Source organism: Pavona decussata, unplaced genomic scaffold (assembly GCF_977016875.1).
Source record: "Pavona decussata unplaced genomic scaffold, jaPavDecu1.1 SCAFFOLD_21, whole genome shotgun sequence".
NCBI classification, from domain to species: Eukaryota; Metazoa; Cnidaria; class Anthozoa; order Scleractinia; family Agariciidae; genus Pavona; species Pavona decussata.
In genome coordinates this window covers 4,618,764-4,636,836 of record NW_028145444.1, presented here as the reverse complement: position 1 = coordinate 4,636,836, position 18,073 = coordinate 4,618,764, and the positions used below count along the sequence as shown (strand labels likewise).

The 18,073-nt window shown below is 39.5% G+C and overlaps 2 protein-coding genes across 5 annotated transcripts in view; one reads left to right on the top strand and one right to left on the bottom strand.

Annotated features, from left to right (window-relative positions):
* Positions 1 to 18,073, top strand: part of LOC146486351 (uncharacterized) — a 46,614-nt gene that overhangs the window by 23,258 nt on the left and 5,283 nt on the right. Inside the window, exon 1 of one of the 3 annotated variants that reach the window (XM_085100326.1) lies at positions 16,317 to 16,454. The exons of the other annotated variants lie outside the window; for them this stretch is intronic. The gene's annotated coding sequence lies outside the window, so the exon portion shown is untranslated. Of the gene's footprint in view, positions 1 to 16,316; positions 16,455 to 18,073 lie in introns of those variants that run through there. 3 annotated transcript variants of the gene reach the window in all.
* On the bottom strand, positions 7,633 to 17,326 carry LOC146486352 (uncharacterized). 2 transcript variants are annotated; one of them, XM_085100344.1, is made up of 3 exons: positions 16,878 to 17,326; positions 10,988 to 11,235; positions 7,633 to 9,112 (listed from the first exon to the last, which is right to left on the bottom strand). In XM_085100344.1, the coding sequence occupies exons 1-3, from the start codon at positions 16,978 to 16,980 to the stop codon at positions 8,051 to 8,053; spliced, it is 1,413 nt and encodes a 470-aa protein (XP_084956470.1). In that variant the 5' UTR covers positions 16,981 to 17,326; the 3' UTR covers positions 7,633 to 8,050. The 2 variants fall into 2 exon arrangements, with proteins under 2 accessions (XP_084956470.1, XP_084956477.1); XM_085100351.1 differs by lacking the exon at positions 16,878 to 17,326 and adding an exon at positions 16,232 to 16,343.

Sequence of the window (18,073 nt, the reverse complement as noted above, 5' to 3'; positions counted from 1 at the left end):
ACCCTGCGCTTGATCATTAAGCGTGTTCTTCAAGCCCTCACCGTGTAACACTGCAGAGATCGGGCTCCTCGTAGCTGCACTTTCTCGTTCATGAATCGATCCATCGACCTCAACGTGAAGACTAAGAGGTCCGCAACCTGGTGTAGGTGTGAGGTAGTGCTGTCGGCAAGGCTCGGGCTGTAGCCTGCCGCATAGCCGGAGATATTGTGGCAGAGCCACCATGAGCGGCTAAGCGCAGTAATTTGAAATTGCCTTTTCTCCACTTCGCTGCTCGTTCGCCCAACTTTCGCCTCTGCCTAACATCACACCAGTAATGCAGGCTAGGCACGAGTCAATCCTCTGGGTTCCATAGTGCTGACTCAGTTTAAGTCGCCTTCAATGGAAACGTTGGTAAACAGCGATTCTCGTCGAACACACCATTATCTCGTTCTCTTGTACCCTTTCATTGCTGGTAGTGGACACTAAATGAACTGAGCTGGTAAGGTCAGATTTTATCATACACATTCTGACAAGTGTCCACGACACTTTAGACTCGCTGCAAAAGCTTTTTAACAACTTTCGGCTCATTAATGGTTGGTTGAGTCAGTTGAAGAAGTCGGTATGGACCGCTCTAATCAGCGTTTCATCTTATCATGGTAGGTGTCGCAATCCAGTAACTGCGTTAGCATGACCTTTATCCACGGGACAAATAGATTAATCCCCCCTCAACTCGGCTTGGTAACTCCTTCCAACGAATTTTAAACTTTGATAAAAGTTGAATCTGAACATGCTGATCACGGTTCCGTAAGAAAAAAATGAGGGTCACCCAGCTCGTTTTTGTGTTATTAGAGTTGTTCCAACGTTATACTGTTGCTTTGGTAATCTATGGAGCCGAGAAAACGACTATAACTTTTTAACCACTGATTTGACGCTGTTCTAATATCATTTTTGTCGTATCAACTGATAAATGGTGCCGGGTAGTATTGATCCGCGAAAGCTATATGCGCTGGAAACCGGTGCGAGCCACCTTACGGACAAAATTAAAACGGTCCTTTTTAAAACCTTATTATGCTTATCACGATCCTTCTCAGTACTATACTCAGCTGGATTGCCATTATAAAATGCACTCAATGTGCGAAACTGAAAGGGTTTATTAACAGGCAATTTCGCACCAACTATACGTAACTGCAACGGTCACAAAAATTATTGCACAATTTAATTGGTATGCTTTGCATAGTTGATAGGTCGCTTATAAACATTTGCCACAAGAATGAAGTCTAAACTTCAAGCTATTTTTGGAAAGCTCGTTTTTAGCTCAACATAGGTGTTTTGTTCAAGGATCAATCAAAGCTCTTAACTCAGTCTTTACTCCAACTGCAAAACATCAGCTCCTGTCTACATGGAACTAATTTCGAAAATAGAGTCCAGATTTTTTTTAAAGTGATCGAGCAGTGATTTTCTGCGGTGTAGTTTAAGTTCCATTACTTTGAAAACTAAATACTCATTTGCGAACGTTTGCGCTCTTAAAGAGAAAGTATGTTCCCACGAAAGGCAATATCAGAAAAAATGTCATTGTGTAGTTGCCCTGGGGGTATCGTTGGAAACCACAAAAGCGCAGCCAGCTATGAAACACGCAAGAACGACTCCGGAACTTCGCTGTCAGACATTATTACGTTATAGCAAAGCATTAATTTAAACTGGGGCGGGTTGACGGGACGATATGCTGACAAAGGCCATAAAATAAGTTTTCGCGTTACTTCTTTATTAGGTAAACAGCAAAAGCTTTGAACAGCCCCTTCAGAGCCTTGGTGAAGCAAGTTTATTCGATTGGTGAGCTTTTGTTTACAGCGCATGCCCGAAATCGTGCAGCAGTATGTGGTAACCAAACTGCTTGACGATTACGTAAAATCATACTACTAAAGGGAGTACTCGACGCATGGGAGAGGTGTAGGGAGGGTGTGTACGGCATAAAAACAAACAGTTCAAATACGTGGTTAGTGCTTATAGCTGCAAGCCTGCTACGTGCTTATTGCTACGCTCCATCTCAAAACTAGGCTAGACCAGATTACATAATTTCATAACCTGTTTATTGTTCAATTGTTTGGTCATGATTAACTGACGTATTTTCATGATTTAAGACCCTTAAAATTGAGAGCAGTGAATGTTCTGCAGTGATGAATCTGGAAGAATAAATATTCCAGAGTAGTTCTGGTTACTCACGAATTTGTCGTTCGCAATTTAAGCGTGGCGGAATGTAGATTTCAATGACGCCCTTAGAAGTTTGTCGAGTCATCACCCTATAAAATCACAGTCAGACAGTTGCCCTGCGTCTTTTTATGCCTTGATGACTTAACTGAGCAACCATCAAACTACAACTGAAACTCAGTGTGTGAAGTCAAGAGTGGCTTCAAGTCAAACTGAATCCTTATCGTTGTGAAAGCTTGGCAAAGCAAAATGTACCTACAACATTTTACCGACGTGTCGAGTTCAGAGGTCTTGTTATCAGTGAGGACGACGGATGAAAGGGATCGTGCAAAGACTTTTAGAGACTTTGGGCCTCTGTCAAAGAAGAAAAGTGTGGAGTGCATGTGATCATTATATCATAGTGACGACTTTTCTTGGAGTCCTAAAAACAAGGAAAAGCTACTTACCTTTTTTGACAGTCACGGACACATCACTTTTCCTCGCCAATAAGAACCTTTAAATGACTTGAGTCATAAGTGCGCTGGCTAATAACCTTGTTTATGATGCGACTGAAATAGCACAAACCCTTTATCGTAATTGTCTCCGTCCGGCTGTTTTAAGCTCAAGTTTTCTATGTGGTCAACTTGTAAAACGTGTTTAGAATTTAATTAGATTGTTATTGTTTGGAAAACACGTGATGTTCTTAACCCAGTAGGAAGCAAAAAGAATTTTTCCACTAAGTATTTTAAATGTGTTTTTGGAATAGATTACCACATGTTCGCCTCAAGGAATCGTCCTTTATAACTACTGAACGCCAACAGGTTGTCTTCAATTTTGTAATCTTCAGAGAGAACTACCAAATTTAAACTTGAAAATGCACGTATGTACGTTTCTAGTATTTTTCTGGGCTTGGAAACAGAAAAAAAAGCGAAATTAAACGGTCTTATTCTTCTACTCAACAAATTATACGCACAGTTATTGCTTTCTTCAGATGCCACCATTTTACTAAATGGTACTGAAATAGTGAAATAGTAAAAAAAAATGTTCAAAGAAAAAAACGGAAGAATTCACTCAAACTTTTTACGAGAAGTTAGCCATGAAAGTATTATTCAGTTACTTACTTTGTATGTTAATACTTACGACTTTGGTCAAGGCAACCACATTTGCGTAACATTAAATATGGCGTTTTTGTACCTCTTCTCCCCAACCCTACCTCCATTTGTTAGAATTCCTGGCACTTCATAACAAATATACCTTTTGTTCTACAAGATCTTGTTATCGCTAAACGTTTCCGTGTTTTCGTTGTCAACTTTATTGCGTTCAGTCTCCATAAGAAGTTTTGTGCTTTGTTTGAAGGCCAGGTTAGTAATAACTTTTATTTACTCTCAGCAATGTTTATAGCACAAGTGCTAGTGGGGCCGAGCATTAAACTTCACAAAGAAATAAGTTAAATTGAAAATAGCATTGTTCAAAGTCCCAACTGGCAGGAGGCAGACCAGCTGGCTATTCATGGGTTGAGCTGATTTTCAAGTTGTTTAAGGTGAGATTGTTGACCAACGTATCCTCTGAAGACTGAGCTATATTGAGATGTAACCTTGACAAATGGATGCCATCACCGCAACTATGCGTGATATCCAGGAGTCAATAAATTTTGTCAAGTGCTGGTAATCAGCAGAACTTACATGACTTGACCACCATGAACTTTAAGTAGTCTACTTATGTCTTTGGGGGAGTTGATATTTCAAAGTCGCCCTCAATGAAGGAGGGTATATTTGGAAAAGTCTTGAGCTTGGTTCTCATCGATCCAGAACGAATATAACGACAAAAATTTATCCTCTGAAAGTATCCACTTACAAAATTGAGATGGCAGAGAAAAGGTATTTTACAAATTCGATGAACTGTAACAGGAATAAGCACAACTAATGCAAAAAAATCTTATTAAGGAAATGCAAATAGGAATACAATAAATCTAACATAAATATAACATAAGCGTCCAAAAGCACCATGATGACACATGGTGCATGAGAATGGCGCATATTCAGTGACTGACCCAGGCAAACTCGGAAAAAAGAAAATCCGAGTGCTCCTATCAGAAGTCGAACCTAAGACCTTCCGATTACTAGTTCGGATGCTCTACCATTGAGCTACAGGAGACTCGTGGGAGCTGAGGCCATTAAACTAGATTTATGAGACAAACATGCTGCTAGGGTTTTAATGTGAATGTGTGGCATATGCGCAATGAAATAAATCTGATGTTAAACACATGTAGCGAATATAACGAAAAAATGTCCTACGGGAAGGCAGAGAGAAGCCCTAAGAGAAGTCCCAAAAGCCACAACTGTGCAAGTGTAAAAAGACTACCAAGGTTAATCATAAACATTTGCCGACTGAAGCACAAAGTCAACTATCACAATGGTCTAAACCATTCCAAAATAACAAACATGTCAGTGTAACGAAAACAACAACGGCAAACGAAATTGAAATAGAAAAGGCGATCGGGAGTCCGAAAATGTCTGACACAAATAACATACTGAAATGTGACAAAAACAGCCGCTATGGAAGAAACTCAAAGATGCTCCAAATTACCCCTCTGATATTTTCATTTGCATTTCCTTTACAATAGGTATTTTCGTTATATCTTTCAGCGGGTTTTAGATTATTTGCCTTGTTATTTTCGTTACCTCAGCTATATTGATGCATTCTACAAGCATCCTTCTCTTGTGCCGATATCCGTTTCCGTTTCTAAATATCTTTGTATATACGAGTATCTTTGTTTGTTAGACCTGCTGTTCCTATCAGCAGAAAGCTTCAAGCTCGTAAAGTATCAATGCCCTGTTGGCGTAAAGTTACGATCCTAAACTTTTAAAAAAACTTACCATGTCCAACAAATTACATTTTCCTTAATTGTAAAACATGCATGAGCTTACTGATTGCGACTTCATTCAAATGGATTCAAAAAAAGCCCAGGTGAACGTTGACAGCAGTCAAACTTCAGTAAAAATTGAGACAAGTCCGTTAAAGTTTTACTTTGAAACCTCAGAACTGATAAGTTTTTTGTGTCTTTGAGTTTACTAAATGATTTTATGATTTTCTTTAAAAAATTCTTTAAAAAAAAGTCTTGTCTTTTTAAAGTGAAGTATGAAGAATGTGTAGACTATTTGAATGCACAACAGCCGGAAAACCGATTCACCTAATGATTCCTGAAAGTTTTTTAGTTATTCCTGATCATAAAGTAATTAAGTAAAGTCACAGACTCACAAAAAACTTGTCAGCTTTATGCTCTCAAAGTGTTAACCTTATCTTTAATGAAAGTTTCTTATTTTTTTAAGTTTGACCGCGGTTTAAGGCAAACGTGAGTTAAAATGAAAAGCTCGTATCCTCCTGAACGGAAGGACCCGTGGTTGGGATCGCGGCCAGCCGCGAAATGTTAGCAAAACACCCTAATTTGGTCATTTACAGCACAAAGGCCATCCATATCTCTGAAAGCCCTCAAGACCACTTGAGACATCTACATACTCTGTGGAAACTCAGCAACAGAAATGTTTCTTAAAAGTAGATCAATAGTTGTCGTGGAATTATCATGTATCTTTCGTTTCTACAAGAGTTTTCCCAAACTAAAACTTTTAAACTGAATTTCGTCCAACCTCATCCCACCTATTTTATTAAATATCTGCAGAGTGACAATTTTAACTATTTTGAACTACAGTTTCACCGTTTGGGCATCTTACAGGAAGAAGAACTTTGATTTTCGGAAAGGTTGCAAAATAAAGCTTAAGACGGAATAACCTTGGCAACAGATCATTTGACACAACTTATAAGAGAAACACCAGGACTGTTAATCATATACAAAAGCCGATGTTATATGCGTCTGCAATTGTTTTTTGAAACTGTGAACAAACGTAATTAAAACTTCAAGAATATTTTGATTTCAGATCCAAACTCCTTGGTAAGGCCGTTTGAGACAGCAAAGAACTTCATCTGCTGAAAGTTAAAACCACTGTGCCCCAAACACTTTCAAGTAAGTTGCGGCGAAGGACTGGGACGACCTCCCTAAAGACGTCCGCAGTAATGACGACCTGAAAACTTTTAAACGAACACTTAGATTTCTAATAGAATTAATAATATTTATTACTTGATATTGTGCTTGCCTGATATTGCACAAATGTAGTGTATAGCGTTTTTCATATTTTATCTTTCTTAGTTATTCCAGTCTCTTTTATCTTGTTATGTATGTTTCATACAATTTTTTTATTTATGCCTTAATCTTTGATCACCAGTTTATACCAGTGTTTCATTTGTCAGATTCGCTAGTCGCTTATTCAGCCTAAATAAAGATTTTATTATTATTATTAAACCTGACGAACACCTTTTTAGTAAAAATTGGCGAATGTTTTCATAATTTGCACTGTAATTTCATTGAGATAGATCGGTCCATGCAAGTTACTATCGACTAACATAATTTCGCAGTTTTGCTTGACATCAAATTAAAGATCAGAATTTCTTGTTGTTTGTTTTTGTTTCTGTTTTTTTTCCCCTGCGATTAATTTTCTAACCGTTGAGGTCACAAGCCAAGGTTTGCTGACTTATTGTCTGTGTATCCGTTTGTTGGTACAGTCGGAGCTCTTCTTGCCACCACCCTCGTAAGCGACCAGCTCTAGATACGACCACCTTTGGGAAACCCCCTTTGAATTGTCACTTAAACTCTGTAATCAAAAGCTTTCGTAAGCGACCGCGACCACTTTTGAGAATTACCAACTGGTCCTTTCCTTCGTTTTTAAGCTCTCGTAAGCGACAACTCAAAGATTCTGATACGTGTTACGGTAACTTTTTAATGAAAGTAAATCACATTTACAGTTATGTAGCACTGTCTGCCTAATAATGTTCGTAGATTAAGATCTCGAATCTAAAATTCAAGACGATTTACGGCTGGATCAAGAGTGTTACCCTGAGACCGAGGTAGAAAGCTGGTAAGTGACCAGCTTCTATTGTTTCAGCTTTTGGTCGCTTACGAGATTACATTCTCGTAAGCGACCAGCTCTAGTTACAATCACTTCTCCCAATTCCCGAAATGGTCGCTTACGAGGGCTTCGACTGTATTTTGATTTTAAGGCTATCGTTTAACACTTGTTGTTGGATACGCTTACCCTCCATATTAGATTTGATTGCCATTAAACATTTCATTCAAGATATTCGTGTGGGCAACGATGTTTGATTCGTTTTGTATGGTCGTCCAACACAGTCTGTGAAAATCATTTAAGATCTATAACCTGGTATCCAAACGAATTTAACATGCTTTACAAATCCAGCAGTTTTGGACGATTTATGATGCCTATGGTCAGCCCCTAAAACATCGTCCTATGATGTTGAATTCGTTTATCCGGGCTTTTATAGCGTTTTAGATTTTTTGATGTTGCGGGGTTGATATCATGTGGTTTCAAGAGTAATTTAAAAATACCATCAAGATAACCATTCGGCAGCAAACAAGCATCGCATTGTTTATTCTAAAATACCATTTCAAGCTTTTTCCATCAGCGTTAAAGTGCTACAATTTCCAATAATTGTAGCGAATGTTTAAACTAGACATAATTAGCAAACCTTACAGAACCAGTCAGTTTTAACCACTGTCTGTGGCTGCCAGGGTCTTGGATTGGGGTGAAGCATTAAATTGGCCACATATTTGGTATTATCGGACAATTGAATGGTGCTTTCTCCAGGTGATCAATGGAAGGTAATTTAATTTGTCAAACAAGGTTACTATTGCCGTTAAGGAGGAATCTCAATGGGACCTAAAAATCGTTTTAAAGCTAAACAGAGTGGGATAAACACTATTTTAAACAAGGCACGATAAAAAGTCTCCAAGCCTTCACCTCCATGCAATAAGAGCGTCTTAGTCTTCTTCCTGCTCAAGTTCATCTTCTTCCTTCGCATGATCATTTTCCTTGACAGAATCGTTCCATAGCCATCGTTTGATTAGCCTCATAATCCAGCTAAATATAGCTCCAACTACACGACCACTTCCGGGTTTTATCAAATCACCAACTAGGGTACTAGCCTCTTTGCCAACTTCACAAACAACCTCCATCAGAACCTCTTTGGCTGCCGTTTCATCCATATCGATTGCGGGGACGTCTTGACCCTTGCCTGACCTCTTTGGTTTTGGTTTCGTCTTTGGAGGTACTCTTGACCTTCTTCGCGGCATAGAATGACTTTTTAAACGGTGATTTTTGCTTTCATCATCACTGTCAGAGTTGTGGCCACTAATATGCTCACGGTCCTCGAGTTCAAACCCTTGGAAGCTTCTTCGATTCATCTGTCTGCGCGGTTGATTTCGTTCTGCGAACCCCGCTGGCGGTAGGTTTCTCCTGAGAGAACTAACTCTTCTTGGTACTTTTTGATCGCAGGAAGAAACATATAAGCGATCGATGTTTGCAAGAAGAAAAGGGGCTTTTGCATTTCTGTTGAGGCGTTTGAACGTCGCGATCCAAAACGCCGTCATCCAGTTGGTTATGCCAGGCAGTGTTGGTTCACTCAAGTCTCCAGTTGCAACAAATGGTATAGTAATGACCACTTCTTCCCCCACTCCAGCATTCCCAATCACAACTTGAAAATTCTTCTTGAAAATTCGAATGCGTTCTTCAAAGTACTCTTGAGGAGATATGCCTTCCTCGCTTCGTGGAGGATGAACCTCGTTGGCAAACGTCAACGCCACAACGGCGTGCTCCCATAACTGCGAACCAAATGCTTCCGTCAGCTTCTTGATCGTGTTGATGTCGTCGCTTCGGATTCGTCGGGTGGTCATCTCGGTGCAGAAGATAAGGACGTCAAATTCAGTTACCTTCTCTTTGATTTTGCGCAGATACTCTTCTTCGTTTCCAGTTCCATCTGCCAATCCTGGCGTGTCAAACACTGTTATCTCAACGATGTTAATTGAAAAATGATACGGGGTGACCTGAAAGGAACCGGGATTAAGGTTTTAAAAGGTGTAATCAATTGGCTATTAAAGGAATTTCACAGGAAGCCTATCGTGCAAGGTATTTTGTCTCATTCCTGACAACTAGCTTTATTAAGGGCAGTACCTGAACAGATCTAGAGAGACGAAAGTAACACTTTCGATTGCCCTTTAGAGTAAACTTAGCGTACCTATTCAAGCTTCATATGGAAATTCTCCATCCCGATGCCACAAATTCTTTTCAATTTACTTGTGAGACTTAAATGATACATCACGTCAAATGAGCCTGATTTATGATGGTATTTACCCGCAATCCTATACGTGCTTCATAAGTCCTTAATAATACACTGAAACACCTCTTTCTTCATTTGGTATTTAACCGGCGACTATTTTCGAAAGTCTCTAAAACTTATCGGACCAGGAAAAGTATTAACATTAAACAGTAAATAAAAAGTGAATCTCTATTGAAGAACAGAACAGGCCCTGCAAGTTATGGTAAACGGTTCCGCGTGCACTATTAAATTATGGATGCACGGGGGAGGTTGTAGAAGCACGAGATTGTGCAAGCAGGATTTGCTCGAGGAGTAGCCGAGAGCGACCGGCTCTAGCTTTTTGAGTGCATAGCAAACCTCAAAAGTGCATAAATCAATAGCACACCCTGAACCGTTTACCATTTTATAGTCTTGATTTCGTGTAGTTTGCCTAACTATCAGTCATATCTTCGTCTAGTATTTGTATACTTTGTTATTTATTATTTTGCTTCTATTTGCTCTTTTGTCAAACCGTATTCGTAAATTGAAATGAGCGCGTTGGAAGTTCCCCATCAAGTATACTACATTATCGCTTGAAGATAACCTCAGAATCGATTTAGACACTCGACTGGTGTTTAGTGCACCGTACGATTAATTTTCTCTAAAAGAGTCGTTGGTTAAACCTAACACAGATGGACCAAAGTCAGTTTTTCTTTAATCTCGGTAAACCAAATTTCCTTCACAGGGCTAGCAAGCCCTTGGAACTAGTAGGTCAGTAGTCCTAACGGAACTCTAGAAAAATAACTTCATTCCATTTCTGGACCACGACCTTCAGCTTCACCAGTTCTCTGACGCATCGCCGCAAGCGCATGGCGCGGTCTCATGCCTGAGATCTGTGAACAACGAGGTCACAGTACGCTGTTCCTTCGTGATGGAAAAGGCGCGTGCTGCATCACTGAAGTCCATAACGGTTCCAAGATTAGAGTTTTCTGCAACTGTCGTAGCATCGAGGCTATATAAAATCCAATCTCGTACCCAGAGTCCTCAGACTCTTTGGCCAGCGGTTGTTCGCCCAGAGAGTCTCTGGGGAACTGGAATTTTACTACCACAGGATCTCTGCGGACTCTGGGCACGAGATTAGATAAAATTATTCAGAAGGAGCTTGACCTACCCTAACAGGAATGTGCGTTTGATTGATAGCACATATGTATTAAGCTACATTAAGAACGGTAATAAACGACTCCACACGGTCACCTTCGTGGCAAATCGAATTGCGGTCATCCACGATGCTTCTTTGCCGTCGCAATGGAGATATGTCCCTTCAGAATCGAACTTGAAACCATTGATTTTCTTTTCTGAATACGGAAGGTGAAATACTAGTTACCGACAATTAAGCGATAAAATTGATCTTGAAAACCCATCTTGGGCAATACGGCGTCAGCAAAGTCTCTTGCTACAAAAGTTGAGCATGCACAGTTATGCTATGTGTCACACTCCTGACATATGAAAACGGATTTTACCAGATTTTCTCTCCCGAAGAGTGAGAAGATCTGGATATGAGATTAGTAGATACTTAATCGGCCAATCAGAGGGTGACTTGGAATTCAAGCTAAATTTAACCTACCTCGTTAGTTTCTGGGTCAAGGTCGTTGCCTTCCTTAGCAAGATTTTCACCAATGAGTGCGTTTGTCAGATGTGATTTTCCTACACCCGTTTTTCCACAAAGTAAAATGGTCATGTGCTTACGGCCTGACAGAAAGCATTGCTGGAGTTGATACTCGAAATTCGGCAAACCGGCTATCAGTACCCTTGCCTGATCCACGAGGCTTCCAAAGTTGTCATCTGGGATCCCTCCTTCTGCCATTTTGACACCTGTTACCATAAAAGAAAACAAAATTTATACACATATAAACCATTATAAATTGGTTGGTTTTCCACAAAAAGTGAGAGGCAGGCGTTGTTATAAGAGTAGGAGTTCGGGGAAACGTTCGAGAATTAGAACAACGTGGCTTATGCGCGATGGAATAAATGTGGATGGAATAAATGATAATGATATATATTACTCAGTAAGAGACACAGGCACACTCGGAAAAAAGTCCGCGTGCTCCTATCAGGAGTCGAGCTCGGATGCTCTACCACTGAGCTACAGGAGACTCGTAGGGGCTAATTATAAGGCCATTAAACCAGGTTCATTGGACAAACATTCTGCATATTGGTGGGATTGGAATGTCATGTGTGGCATATGCGCGATGGAACAAACGTGATGGAATATTTTAAGTCTGGTGAATAAATGAGAATGATGGCTTACTGATTTGAACAACATGAAATGGAAACACGGAATTTGTTGAAAAACAATTTCCTTAAATCATGGTTAACTTAAATGTAGCCATCCCTAAAAGCCGCGCAATTGTTTTCCTTAATAAACAACTTTATAGGTGGATATAAACCAGACTTCTTTTACACTGCTGACATAGAACCTGTATTGATTGCATAATTTATAATATGCTCATTACACTTGACTATGTTACACAATATGTACCAATTAAACAATATTGCTATATGTTACAGTTCTGATGTATATTGTCATGTACGGATGACATAATTATACTGCAGAGTAATGTGGTCAGCTGGGTTAATCCTTAAGTTGCTAGAAACACTTCAGTAATCAAGGGGTGATAACTTAGATTGTCTTCTTCGAAATGGCTGTTGCATACAAAGAGAAACCATGGTTGATTTGCCACCCTCGGATCTATTAATTTATCTCGGATCAATAACCAAAGTGCTCCCCTGAACCTAATAAATCATTTTGATCGAGTAGATTCTGTGCACTCGTATAGAACCAGGTCTGCATCCACGGGCAAATTTCATATAAAATGCTCAAAGCTGACACAACTGAGCCACTCATTTTCGAGATTAGGTTGAAAAATCTGGAATATATTACCGGAATCTTTCCGTGCAAAAACTAAAGCCTCCTTTAAGAAATGCCTTCAGACCAGATTACTAAAACTTCTTGATCAAGAGGATATTTATGTTGACGTCAACACTCTGATTAAAAACTTCAAATATCAGTGGTATGATTAGCTAATATGAAACTTTCTTAATTTTAATTTAGACAGTCATTATTTTTTACTTAACTTATTACACATTAATTATTGGTATATCTTTAAATTATATTCTGTAAATATATACTAATCAACTGCACTACCCGCCTAGATTAGCCTATGCTATTTGCGGGCTAGTGCATTCTTGCCTTACCTTCGTGAAAAATGTGCTTTAATAAATTGAATTGAATTTCATACTGTATCTCCCTAGCAGTTGGGTCAGTATTGGGTGTATTCCTGGTAGCCCCATTTTGACATCCACCAATGGGGGAAAACCGCCATACCAATACAAATGGTCATGGACATCTTTAAGGGTGACAGGTGATACAATAATATGTACATGTATTACCAAGGTTTCTGCACGTGCACGTGGTTTCTGCACGATCTCAGTGTATCAGTACATTGTTCTCCCGGTGCTACTGAGCTCAACTTCCCAATTTTTTGCACATGAGAATAAGGACCTGAATGTCTTTTCACATACTTTAATCTCCCTGTACAGACAAGAGACAAACACCCTTCACTGCACGAAAAATTGGATTTGCTCTTTTTTTGATTCGTATCAAAGATGGGGTCAATTATAATAACATTTTGACAACACATTTGATGCGCGTCAAAAAGACGTCACATATGTGACGCCTATACGCATATACCTTTGACTCGATTCAAAAGTGAGTTCAAATGTATTTAAACAACTTTTTTTGTCCTTACCTTTGACGCGCGTCAAATTGAAATCAAATAGGTGATGTCAAATGTAGTACAACTTTGACTCCGCCCATGACGCCCATCAAAGGTGGATCAAATATGTGATATCTTTACAAATATCTTTGATTCGAATCAAATTTGACTCCAACTTTGACGCGCGTGAATCAAATGCGGCCTTTGTCACCTGTGATTCGAATCAAAGGTGGCCTTTGACATTCTTTGACCACACATTTGATGTTGCGCAAAGGCGTTTTTTCGTGCAGTGCTTGCAACCGCTCATACAAACCTGGCAGCTCTATTCACAATTTAATGTTAAGCAATCTTCTTCTGAGGTCTTTATAAGCTATCCTTTCCAGTTGCAAAATTTTCTTATCTAAAAATTTTTTAAGGTTACCCTATACCTTCAGAGGTGTCTTCAGAGGTGTCTCGTGTCCAAGCGATGTAGCGCGTCCTTTTTAAACTGAAGATACCTGAACCCTTATATCAAATTAAAGCTTATAGAGCTGGCTATCAAACTAAACCAAGAACTTTGAAATAAAATGAATTGCCAAATATTTAGCTCTGTTTTCTCGAATCAATTTTTTCACTTGGAGGGGCCACTTCAAAAAGCTAAAACTCAAAAGGAATATGTTCGTTTGCCTTCAAATTTGGACAGTAGCTAGTTTAACATATAAACAACAAAATCGTGTCTGCGATTTTTTCCTTCCAAATATTTTTTCTCCGAGAGCGATTTTTGTACGATCACTCCACATTTTTTTTCATCCTATTTCGAAAATGCTCTATACCTTTTCATTGCGATTGAATATGGCAAAACGCAGACACGTTTTTTTAGCGCTTTGGGCCTGGAAACTGAGGAGAAAATTGGATTAGCGAAAAACAAAATTCGCTTGGACTTGTAGCTTTAAAAAGGTAATTCGGACGCTCGCATTTAGAGGTCGTGAAAAATTCGAAAATTCATTTTATTTCAAAATTCTTGGTATAGTATAATAGCCAGCTCTATAAGCTTTAATTTGATATAGGGGTTTAGGTATCTACAGTTTAAACTGGACGCGCTACATCGCTTAAACGCGAGGCGCCTCTGAAGGTATAGGGTAACCTTAAGGACTCAAGCCGTTTTCCTTGTGTATGCATTTAAACCATTTGTGCATTAAAATTAAACTTACAGGAATAACTTTCGCCACGCAACATTTTTATGGAATTCTGAACAGCTAATACGCATAAAATGTGGGACAAATACTTTTAATATGCTTACATTAAAGTTCCAAGTCGATCCTGAGAAATAAGCTTACTTTCTGGGCTTTCACGATGACAGTCGTGAAACACTGCGTGGCTTCTAGTTTCTTCAGAACTGAACAACAATCGAAATTGAAATCTCCTCTTTTGTCGACGTACAATATCTTCCTGAGACGACGAAAACCATAATCGTTCGTTACATTACAAATCATATTCAGCCGGAAAACATGTCGCTCGCAATTTCAATACTGACGGCTCTACTAACTTAAAACAAAGCTGACACCTCATTCCAGCGGTCTTGATTAATCGCAGTGTTCAAACTTCGTACTACCGCAAAAAAGGCATGCTAACAGTAAATAAACAATAACTAAATACGAATGCGTTTTGCACCTTCGAGTCGCATTTTTCGCCCATGCTCGTTACGGTCTTCGAATGATTGACAGATTTCTTTACTGGGGCGATCATGTCTTTCCGAAAAGCGGCAAGATCAAAGGTAGCTGCCAGCTTCCCCCCCCCCCCCCCCTCCCCCCTGATGGGGACAATTCCTGACGATCCAAGCCGGCTGGGAACTGGGAAAGTTCCCTTTTGTTGATGATCAAGTATCGCCAGATAGAACTGACTTGGAGGCAAAACACTGATTCGACGGCCGAGGGAAGCTATCCCAGCACGGTATTCCCTGATTTTTCGGATTTGATTGGATTGACCATTTGGGAAAAGTCCCGAGAATTTGAAATGAGTCCCTGTTCAATACAGGATCACAATAAACTATTGTAAACAAAGAGCCAAATTTAGCTTTCCGACCGCCCAGTCTCCATGAGCTGTGATTCAAAATGTCAGTTTAAGTGAAAGTAGCTTACGTAGACTAATTTTAAAGAGTTCTTATTCCGATATAAACCTTAAAACTTTACCCCTTCTGCGATAATGTAAAAAATAATATCCGCTGTGGACAGATACAGAGCTGTGTCAAAAGGGAGATCACAGATCATCCATAAACCGGCGGACCAAACGCTATTAACCGGCACACTCCAGTTTTACAGTATTTCAGTTATGTTTGTGCGTTTCACAAAGTTATTTTGGCTATCACTTATTACGCCTTGTCGGTTTTTCATGGAAAGCTGTTGTATTGTATTCATGACCTCATGACCTTGGGTTTCGTTTGGGCTTTCAGTTTCGAAAAGGTAGAAATATTGCAAAATAAAATCAGACTTTGAGGTCATTTGCTATCTGAAAATTGTAAATGATCACGCTACTAACATTTTTGTCAGCATGCAAGTGTTTTCAATGTATCATAACATTTATGATACTGAGTTATTGTTTTGTGCAACGACTAAATATTTGAATATTCGTGGCAAATGAAAACAATTTCTCGGAAAATGACTTCCTTCTGCTGTATACAGTTCAGTATTGTTGACTTGATCCTCAATTCCTTTCATTTCCTTTGCCCTATTTTCTACTTAATCTTTTGGACTGCGACATTTTGTTCAGTTCCCTTGTTGCACAAGAACAATTGTAAGCCGGTCAGCGTTCCTTATATTAGGTACCTTTAATTTTAAAGAAATCAGACTATGCGACAACGCATTTGTTTGATAACTGTGATGGTCCTTCATCGGTATTACTATGTAATATTTCGCTTCATACGATTATGCACGTAACGTAGTGCATGACAGCTTCCTTGTTGAAAGCAAAACAATCGATGTTCTTCTGCTGGGCGATTACACCCGATAGCTTACAGGACATTCCATAAAAGTATAACGGACTTCCAGCTGCAGCAGAGTACCGGCATAATCAGCTGAATTCAACCTATGCAGGATTAATTAAACAAACAATCTTACCTGGTTCGTTTCAAAGGCCGGTGGACTTGTTTTTGTCGATGTTTACAAGGGAATTTACGCAACGTAGTCAACACGCGTTCGGCGTACAACTTACCATCGTACACCGCGACCTCAGTGAGTCAGTCTTAAAATAGCAACAGACATCACGGTGCGATAAGTACACCCAACAACAGCCGGCATTCATGCAGTACTGGTTAAAATACTGTACCAGTTTTCTCTTGAGGTAAGTTTTTTTGTGTCTATTTCTCCTTTACAGCAACCTAGCATGCCTAAAGGTTAAGGAAAAAAGTGGATTGGAGTGATTCTTATACAAGTACACTAAGAGCGGCTTTAGCGGTTTAGTTTGCTTTACTGATCGAACTCGTAGAGCTAGAGATGATGCTTAGTGGTGAAAAATCGACTGATGTTCACTAAATTAAACTTGTACAAACGTAACGAGACTGAGTGCATGTCGCAGTGCCTATTAAAGGTTGGATGCTTCTTAAACATTGCTCTTTTAAGTGTGGTATTGAGTGTTACTGATGAAATTAACGGCGATAGGCTACGTGCAATCTGGAAAAATGGCCATATCATAAAGAAGATGAATTAAATTTAAGCGACTGCGAATGAAATAGGTCCAAATATTGGGTGCGCGTATTGCTGTTACCTTGATATTCTTGTGTCGTGTAGTCATTACTGTGAATTATGAAGACATTAGTTAGCCAGAGAAAAGCTGTGGCTAGAGGCCTTGGCAGTCCTTGGCAAGCCATGGCGGCAAGTCTGGCAAGACTGCCGATCGAGCACTTCAAGGTAGTTCACTTTGTTCGACTATAATTCTTTCTGTGGTCTTTTTTGTGGCTGAAAACCGTAAGTAACATGTCGTTTGATTCATTTAAGCTCAACCAGACGAAAGAAATAACAACAAGAAGGTCACACATTATCAGTTTCGAGGAATGCCATCTTGTCGTTTCTGAGAAAACAGTGTTCTTCGATTTCCCTCTGACTTAACACATCTACACAACCATTTGGTGTAATTGCGGACAATTGCAAAAACAGGAAATTGGTTTCAAATCCGTCGTTGCTTTTCATGTTACACATAAACTACAAACAAAAATTTAACACTTACGTTCGCGACACGCTCTTAGGAGTTAAACAAAGGCGAATTGTCTGTGGCTCATAAAAATGCGGCCATAGGTCGCCATACGTAAAACCATTAATTTCAGAAAGAGTCCCTGCATTGGTTATTCTATGTTTAGTCTATGTATATAGTTTGCCTTTACGGGGTACCCAATAATTCTATTTGGAGGGTCTGCATGGGTTTAACTGATAACTGAGAATTGGCCAAAACATTTACTGTCAGCTCAGAATTGGCGATGTTTTAGCTGATAGCTGAGAAACGTTAAGAAAACTGTTGCCTGAGTGTAATGTGACTTTTACTTGCAAATAACTTGCTGATAACTGTGTAGCTAATGCCTGGAGAATATCTTGCAAAGGAAGATGGCTCAGAGCTCCTCACAAGTTGTTTCCAGTAGGCCTGCAGCTTTTCTAAGGTCTGTTTTCACTAGGCAGCTAACCTGCAGCTCCATTGTTTTTTGTGTTTGGGCCCATTGTTTTGTTGTTCGGTCGTTTGTCCTCTCGACCAATACTGTAATACGCTGCAAGCAATGCAGGTCGCTCCGTTGTTTCTAGAGTCGTAAGGTCATCAGAAGATGATAGGCAGTGTTCGTAAAATCTCGAAAGAGATTGGAATCACTCAAAAGTTCTTCGGGAATCTTCGGATGATACTCGACAATGTTCGGCTAACGAGAGGAACACCGCTGATACGCCAATAAAAAAACTGTTAAAAACACGTGAGAAGCCAAA